The sequence below is a fragment of the Prinia subflava genome, chromosome 25 (genome assembly GCF_021018805.1).
Source record: "Prinia subflava isolate CZ2003 ecotype Zambia chromosome 25, Cam_Psub_1.2, whole genome shotgun sequence".
Taxonomy (NCBI): Eukaryota; Metazoa; Chordata; class Aves; order Passeriformes; family Cisticolidae; genus Prinia; species Prinia subflava.
In genome coordinates this window covers 627,910-636,547 of record NC_086271.1, presented here as the reverse complement: position 1 = coordinate 636,547, position 8,638 = coordinate 627,910, and the positions used below count along the sequence as shown (strand labels likewise).

Below are 8,638 nucleotides of genomic sequence, written 5' to 3'. Positions count from 1 at the left end.
TATTTCTGTATTGTCTTTGGTGTACAGCAAGGAGGCAAAGTGCACAGCAGCAGTATTACAGAACCATTTATGTCACATTCAAGACAATGTGGTGGTGACTTGGGGTTAGAGAAGCGTGCATGACTGAATTATTTACACTATTCTAATCCACAGCCGTATGCAGAGGAGACAGAATAGTGATTAAACATCTTGGGTTGTGATTTACAAAGTTAGCTTAATGTTTGAAAGAAATTTCTGCAATGTTAGCAAGAAAAAGGATTATAATGCACAGAGTACCTGGGCTTTGCCATTTCAGAGCAGCTGTACTGCTCTAGGCAGAGGTGCTAGAGAGATTGAGGTGCTGGACTTGGATTAGGGAGAGAGCTGCCTTTCCTGGGAGATGGGCAGAAATCAATTGCTCTTTATTAAGAGCTTATCCATAACAGGCTAAGATGCTTACAAATCTGTAAAATGTTTCCAGCTTCTACTGCAGGACACTTAATTATAAAGTTGCAGTTCTTTAAGCCTTTTCAGAAGTGAGTGACTGAGTTCCCACTTTGCAAGGCAGAAATTGTGCCAGTGGAGCACAACTGCAGAGTGTTAAATGGATGCAAGTTACACTGAAGTGTTTATTGCAGCAAGAGTTTGCAGTCCTTTTTGGCTCTGGCACTCCTTGGAACAGCCAAGTTCTGAGAGGTGGAATAGCAAAGAAGAACTGAAGAAAAGATTTGGCAGATTTCTTTGTTGTTGTTGGTATGATTTTGTCTTCTCACAATTTTGTGTCATCACTGTTGTCACCATCAGCTCTTGTGGAGGCAGCTGATTGTGAGGAGGAGGATGAGTCTGCCTGCAGAGGAGTGATAAAGACGTGATTATGTTCAGTTTGTAAGCATGTTTGATAGTCTGCACTGTTGCAGACTCCTGTTTTCATCTGCACTAATCACACATTTGTTTAGGTGGCAGAATGAACCAACAAATGCCATTTTTGTCGTTGAAGGGTTTTTTTAGTTAAGTACATTTTGATAGAAATTTGTTCAATGGCAGGTTTCTCTTGTTGAATTCCCATATCTGCTCAGTTTGAACACAAAAGTTGTGCTAACTTCTGCAAAATGCAGCTTGGGCGACTAAGACATCCTTGAAAGAACTTACAGACAAGGCTAATGAAAAATAATTGGGAAGCACTATTGGTCTTATATCTCTTTTGCATGATCAGAAAGTAAGCATTATAATATTTACAGATGACCACACAGAGGGTTATAAGTGTTTCAAGTAATACCTTCTTGCTTTTCTGACTTTAGTCATGCTTCAGATTCTTTCTAGTGGCATGAAGTGAGTGTAAAATAATTTCACATCAGCACATTGCCTAGAAAGCTGTCAGTTGCTGTTCCTTCTCCAAAATGACCTCTTTTGAAATATTTCATGTGGTTTTCACAAATGTTTGTTTTTTGTGTATTTAAGCACTTTCCTCTCCACTTCCACAGTTGTATTGCCTGTTTCCCATCACTGGGATTACTGTATTTGGATTATCTTGCTCCATAAAATCTCTTGTATGTGCGTTCTTTGTATGATTGAATCTTGCATTAAAGGTACTCACTTGAATTATGTGGGGGAAAGAAGAGTTGGTGTGATAATTAACAGCTTTCTGTTTAATAACTTGCCAAAGTCCAGGCTCAAGTTAACCATCCTAGCTCTGGAAAACTTACTACCTGAAGAGAAAGTTCTTTTGCAGAAAGATCACCTGTGTGATTGCTCAGCATCTGCCTCATGCAGGAGTACTCACCCTTTCCCTTGGCTCAGGTGAGTTCCTCTCTGGCTCTGGTGGATGGTTTTCTGTGTAAGCAGGAGGCTCGGGAGGGTCTGCATCTGCCATGGAGGCTGTGATGGGAATGTTTTGGCCCTGGAAGTACCTGTAAGCATCTTTGCTGCACACCAGCAGTGTCAGTGTGTCCCCACTGCTTTGGATCCGGGCCACCACTTTGTCATAGGGTTCCTTGGTCACGTTCACTCCGTTCACTTCCACCAAGAAGTCGTCGTTTTGCACGCCTGCTCTGCCCGCTGGCCCCTGGCTTTGGACCTGCAGAGGGGAGTTCAGAGCAGGAGATTGGCAGAAAACTGGGAAAGATGCATTAACAGCTGAGGGTCAGCTGTTACTGCTTTCCCTAGAGGATGGGGCAGGAAGGAATTGGGATGGGTACTGGGCCCAGACATCATAAACATGGAGCCCATCAGTTTGAGATTTTAGGATACTTCTTGATCTTTATAGACTTACATTATAGGAATGTGGTGAGGTAAAACCATGAAGACTGGTAGAAAAACAGTTTTCTAACTATTTGGAGGTCTCTGTCCAGTGACTTCAAAGTTTAGTACAATTCACAGGTCCCTTAGTAATGAGTGGAACCCCTCCTCTCAAGAAAGCTGAATTTACAGATTTAATTTGGGACAAAAGGAGTTTGGATATTACCAGCTGTGGAATTTAGTGAATGTGGGTAGTGGTAGGGCAAAGGCATCTCCTGTAATAAAGCTGTTCTACAGTAAAAGCCAATTCTGTCTAAAATACTAATTTTAGTGTGCCAGACTCGTGAATAAAAGTAAAAATGAGGCAAAAGCTGAATTCTTCCCTCTAGATGTCTAACAGAAGAAGGAATGTTTTCTGGTGCTCATTTTTTGTCTTGGGCCAACAATGTCAGTCTGACTTAAACAATTCCAGCTCTGATCTGAGAACACTGGAAAAGAGACTTTTGTGGCTTTTCTTGCATTTGTCTGCAGGATAGAGGGCAGGAATCTGCCCAGCAGACTACTTGAGCTTCTCCTTGCTCCTCATTCGTCATTAGTACCTCAGTGATGAACAATCCAGGTTTGTTCTTGATCATGTTTAAACTGAAGCCAAACCCATTGGGTCCTTTGACCATCTTGCAGATCCTTGGCTTGTGGTTCACTTTCTGCTCAGTGTGCAGCTCCACTCTTTCCTCCCTTTTAGCTGGGGTTGAGTCCTGTGCTTTGTAGTAGTATAAGAAAGGGGAGATTTGAGCCTGAAAAAAGGGACAAAACTACATTAAAATAAAAACTTCTGTTGTGAAACCTGTTTCAAACATTTTGTTTGAAATATGTTTGAAAACTTTGTTAATGACTCAGATTTTAGCTGCAGTGAAAAGTTCTTCCCTATTCTGTCTGAGTGCTACAGTGCAATGATCTGTGTGAGAAGGGAGCTTCGTTATTCATAAATGGTTACACAGTCATGTAGCTCTGAATTTGAGTCTTAACAGCAAACCCTAACCCTTCTTGTGATGTGTTTGAATTTAGAACTGTTCCAGTAGTGTCTAGAAAAATCAGGAAGAGGCTAAAGATTTGAGTGTTGAGTGACTGCCTGTACAAGTGTAACTGGAGTTGCTGAAATACAAGTGTCTTTTAGACATTTCCTGCAAGCTGAGAAAGTGTCAGAGCAGATTGGCTGTTTCACTGTGATAAATTATCAATTCCTAGCAGTAGTTTGTGTTTTCTTACCAGTTTGTACATGCTGTCAGTTTCCTTATCCACCACCAACAGGGAGGTTCTTTCCTCACACTGCTTAATTTTTCCCACTATGCTTTCATGATCCAGCCCGTCCACACGCTCGCCATTGACAGCCACTAAGATGTCATTGTCCTTCAGACCTGCCATGGCTGCTGGGCTTCCAGAATTAACATCTTTGATGATGTGGTCTAAAATAAGAACGGGAGAAAGATTGCTGTGAAGGCAGAGCTTGGTGAGTGTTAAAGACATTAAAAAGCGTGGCAAAGGTAAATGGTCAGAATTGCACTTCACACTGAGGCTGTTTTCCCTGAGGGTTTCTCCTAGATGGCCGGTAAGAAGCCAAAGAGAATAAGGGCTGCAAACATCATATAGGAAGAAATGATACAGCAAATGTCATGGTCAGTGTGTTAACTTGGACCTTACCACCAGTATTTTGTTCCATCCGCAGGTAAAATCCATAACCACTTTTTCCTTTCTGGATCTCAATGAGTCGTGGTTTGAGGGGAAGCAACCTTAGGCTGGCGCTCTCTTTGCTCAGTGCCATCCTCTGGCTGGTGAAATAGCGGTCTGTTTCTTCATTTGAAAGTAGAAACATAACATGATTTTCAGACTTCTTTACCTGTGACAGCACATGTACAGTCTCAGATGTCACCCCTTCAACAGCATGTGGGAATTGGGGATATTTGGTAACTTGCAAATTGATACATAGTGCAGTTAGTCCAGGATAGTGGAGTTAGTCCAGGCCATGCTACTATAAATTGATTTTTCTCTTCCCCCTCTCCAGTTGGAAATTTAGACCATGACAAAATTGGCATGTAATATATGATGAAATTTTCTATATTTCATACTTTGTTCCTGACCTGTAGGGAATTACCTGTGGAGGGCCATGGGAGTGGCATACAATGCTCTAGAATCCAGGGAGCCTGAGTAGATAGTATTTGGCTATTCTAGGTGTGGAACTCTACAATATAGACTTATCGTGCCATCTATACTGCTATTGTAGATTACAGTGACAGGAGTCAAGGTTCTGTCACTCTTGGTCCTCTTCTGTCTCCCTGTATGACCGTTTCTGAGGTGAGGGGGATTTTTCTGCCTGTTCAACCTCTCCAAGTCTGTCTTTCTCTTAGTCCTTTCTACTCTAATGGGGGCTGTTTTTGCACATCTTAACCAGTGTCACTCTGCTGCTGGTGTTGCAGTAGCTCAACAAAACACAGGTAGGTGCTGCACGATTCCATAGTTAGCTGTGTGCACTGAATGCTGCTGGAGTGCTGGACTTCCATGGCTTCTGTGAAATCTCTTCACCTCCAGCTGCATTTTAGCAGTGCCAGCAGTGAAAAGCTGGAAGCCTCACTAGTAATGTTCTTTGCAGCCAATTAGTGAAATTACTTGCACAGTAATTTTCATAAGTTTCGGACTTCTCCCAGGAGAAAGGGACTACTGTCTCAAATCATGAAACCTTCCCTGCTCCATGCTGACTGTATCATCAGAGGCTTCCCTCTTCCTGCCCTGGAAACCACATCTGATGACTTGCCCTCCTGCCATTAGGAGCATTTCCAGGACCTCTAGGAAATGAATTTATTTAATAGGGTTCCTGGCAGCAGTATACTTGTGTTATTTGAGATCCTCTGGCCTGTCCTGAAGGCAGTGTTCATTGAGAGGCAGTTCAAGAGGCTGCTTGATAACAGCCGGTGCAGAGGACTGTGCTGAATTGTTGATGGTACATGAGCAGCAGCTCCCAAGATTTACTGTGAAGTGCTTAAATCAGCCAGCCTGGCCTCCTTAGTAACCCTGATAGGTTGCTGTGAAAGCAGGCCAGAACAGAAGATAAATCAATACCTTCTCCACCACTTCCTCGTGCGTGTCATTTTCCACATTTTTTCCATTGATTTCAATCAGGCGATCGTTATTTTGGACACCAGCCTTTGCAGCTGCTCCTTGTGATGAAAGCTCTACTATGAACAACCCCTTCTGTCCTAAAATAAATGAAAACCCATTACACAGGGTAAGTCACTGTAATAGGCCTGAATATAGTGCTTAAGGAAACTCAGCACTGATGTCCTCAGAGACTCTTGGCCTCTGCTTGCATGCGGATTACAGGAGCACCACCAACCTTCCACACAGACACTCCTCTGTCTCTTACTCTGGTCAGGAAAAATCCCTTCAGTGGTGGAGGGAGATACTTGTTCACTACATGCAGCTCAAACTCATGTTTATTTCCCAACCAGGAGTGCAAAGGGGCTGATTAACATAGCTGAAAAGGATTTGATTCCTGCTCCCTCCCACCCTCCTCTCCCCCCATCATTTTGAAGAGAGAAGCTGCTTTTACTGTTGTTTTCTACATTTCATAATTTCCTGTGTTTGGAAGCAGCCTATGTTTGGTCCTTCAATACGTTGCATTCCAAAATAGCCTTTAGAGGGCTCTTTAGAGTTGGTGCTCTCCAGAAGACCTCCCTCTTCCGTTTACTGGCCTTGGAAAAAAGGCATATATGGAAATGGTTCAAAATCCTTTTTCTAAATGAATTAATGTACAAATTAGAGAAAGTGTTTCTTACAGCTGTCTAGAATCTCATGTGCTGATTCCTGAGGTGATTTTGAGGAATGGAACAGGACTTAACATAGCACATTGAGCATATATCTACTGTTTGAACAGGGACTGTACATTTGGTTAAGTGGGCTTAAATAACAAGCAGAAAATAGCTTTTTATTTCTCTCTCTCTCTTTTTTTTTTCATCTGTTTTCCATCCCACGAGAAGCATGGTCCTCCGAAAACCTTGCGCTGCATCTGCTGTACAGAAATGTACTGGAGGTGGATCTGAACTCAGCCTGCCACTTCTCACTTCCTTTCTGTTAGCAAGAACAGTTTGTGTGTCCCCATTAACCCCCACGTGTTAACTGTGGTTGCCTCTGTCCCTGCTGCCAAATAGATAGATATAGATATAGATATATAGATATATATAATCTCCAGTTTCTTCTCTCCAGGCTCTCACCTTCTGTGCTTTTCAGGGAGAAGCCATAGCCTGTCTCCTCCTTCACGAGGTAGCAGAGCCGGGGCTGTGGAACTGCAGTGGTTCCTCTGTTGGCCGTGGATGGTGGGCTCTGCTGCTGCTGCTGTCCTGTGGATGCCTTTTGACCCAGCTCTTCCAGGTTCACCCCCTCCTTTTGTGCCTTTTCGTAGGATGCGTCATCCAGAACAAGGAGTACAACGGAATTCCCGCTGCTTCTGACAATCTCCACCACCTGTAATGGACAAGGGGAAATGGAGGCGGGCACTTGAGTGATGGAGCTAAAAGCTTTCCCCAGGAAAAGCTGCACTGTCCACTGTCTTTGTTGTCTCACCCCCCGCTAATGCACTAGGGAGGCACCCCAAGGACATTCCATGGCCGTGGTGGGTAATAGATTATACAGGGGGACACTCAGAGCAGTTGACTCTGCTCCTGGATTTCCTAGCCGTAAAAACTGGAAGGAAAAGCTTCACACAGCAGCCACGGGCGTGGGTAATGGGGGCATGGTGTGCATCCCAGACTGAACAGATCTGTACCTGTGCATGATCCTCCGTGTCCACAAAGACACCATTGACCCTGAGGACTCTGTCTCCATCCCTCAGGCCAGCCCTGTGGGCGGGGCTGTTGCGTTCCACGTTGCGGATGATGTGCCCTGCGGTGTCCTGCTCAATTCGCAGGAAGAAGCCGTATTTCTTTTGGGGCTTCTTGGTCACTGTACACTCCCGGGGCTGCAGAGCAGAAGTCATCTCTACCAGACAGGATGGAAAAAATAGCTCTGAGTAAGAACAGTGAGCTTACCTGGGGTATATTCCCTCTAAGTACTTGTCAAGAGGGTTTGCTTCAGAATTCTTGGTGTGGTTTTTTTTTTGGCTTCAGGAAATCCAGCTGTGCAAAGCTGAATTTAGTTAACAAGGTTAGAGTGAAGGCTTTTACTGGAAAGACTTTTTTTTCTGTCTCTTTACTGACAGAAGTCAGTTCTTTAGATCTGCTGGCAGTGAAATCCTTCTGTGTGAGTGCAGAGCAATTGCAGTGGCTATCCCTGCTGCAGACTCCTTGCTATGAGGGCTGAAGTTTCATTGTTGATGCTGCTTGGGCAGCACATAGAACAGCATGGATGTGTGGTGTGAGTTTGGCACAGATGTCACTGGAGCTGGAGAATACAGGAATTTCAGCTTGCAAGGATATGCAGCCTGCGGATCATGAATCACTTGTAGTCCCTGCTCAGGTGCCTTGAGCATTTTTGATCTCTGTGTACTACACTGACAATAACTAATAAAGGGATGAACTTCCCTGTTATTTGAACACAGTTTAGAACACATCATACTATATCAGTTGCAAGCACAATTCAAAGCAGCCTTTCTTGACAAACACGGGGAATCTGTGATAATTCCAGAAAGTAACATGCAAAACCAGTTCTACACAGAGCTGGAGAAACAGTAGGCTTCTATGGGATAAATTACTTATTTATTTAGAATTGGAGATTCTTATTTATTTAGAATTGGAATTTATTTAGAATTTATTTAGAAGTGGAGAGAAGGTTACAGTGCACTGCATATGATACCCTTTGATCTGTGCAAAATTATTTGTATTACAAAAACGAGTTTTCAAAGGGAAAAGGGATGAGGAGAAAATGAATTTCTTACCTATATATCTATGTAGAGCAGCCTTCACTGGAGTTCTCTTTTGCTGTTCCTCCTGTGGCTGTACGTATAAGTAAGGCTGGACTTTGATTGGGCAAAGGTTGATTTAAAAGATGATTTATTTAACCAAGTTTCACTGAATGTGTGATACCTTGATAGGCTGTCTTGTCCTTGTGGGCAGATGTGCTAATCATGTGCATTTCTCACCAGCTTTGCATTCTGTCCTGCTGGTATTAAACTCAAAAACTCACTCAAGGAGGTCATCTGAGGCAAGCCTGACCTTTGCTCTGGGCAAGAGCCTTCTCCTGCTCTGAGCAATGTCTTAAAGGGAGCAGGTTTGGGTTGTGCTGGATTGACCTGGACCAGCAGCATTTGCTTGCAGGTTAGGAAATTACTGGTTAAAATCTGTGTGCCCATTGTTGGATGAAACAAAAAGGACTGTGGCAGGTTAACCTTGACCAGCAGCCAGATGCCCACTGAGCCACTTTCACCCCCTTCCTCTACAGG

At 43.6% G+C, this 8,638-nt stretch overlaps 1 protein-coding gene across 1 annotated transcript; it reads right to left on the bottom strand.

Moving 5' to 3' along the window:
- Positions 1 to 605: 605 nt before the first annotated feature.
- PDZK1 (PDZ domain containing 1) lies at positions 606 to 7,237 on the bottom strand. The gene is made up of 8 exons (XM_063419339.1): positions 7,028 to 7,237; positions 6,477 to 6,726; positions 5,326 to 5,462; positions 3,913 to 4,108; positions 3,481 to 3,677; positions 2,814 to 3,008; positions 1,760 to 2,053; positions 606 to 826 (listed from the first exon to the last, which is right to left on the bottom strand). Exons 1-8 carry the CDS (start codon positions 7,235 to 7,237, stop codon positions 749 to 751), a joined length of 1,557 nt encoding a protein of 518 aa, XP_063275409.1. The 3' UTR covers positions 606 to 748.
- Positions 7,238 to 8,638: the final 1,401 nt, after the last annotated feature.

Bases quoted from the DNA above. Each gene is read 5' to 3' on its own strand.
- PDZK1 (XM_063419339.1), bottom strand. From the start codon at position 7,237: ATGACTTCTGCTCTGCAGCCCCGGGAGTGTACAGTGACCAAGAAGCCC. The intron at 6,727-7,027 runs GTACAGATCTGT...TGTCCATTACAG, and splicing joins ACACGGAGGATCATGCACAG to GTGGTGGAGATTGTCAGAAG. The intron at 2,054-2,813 runs GTACTAATGACG...TCCCCTCTGCAG, and splicing joins CTGGATTGTTCATCACTGAG to GTCCAAAGCCAGGGGCCAGC.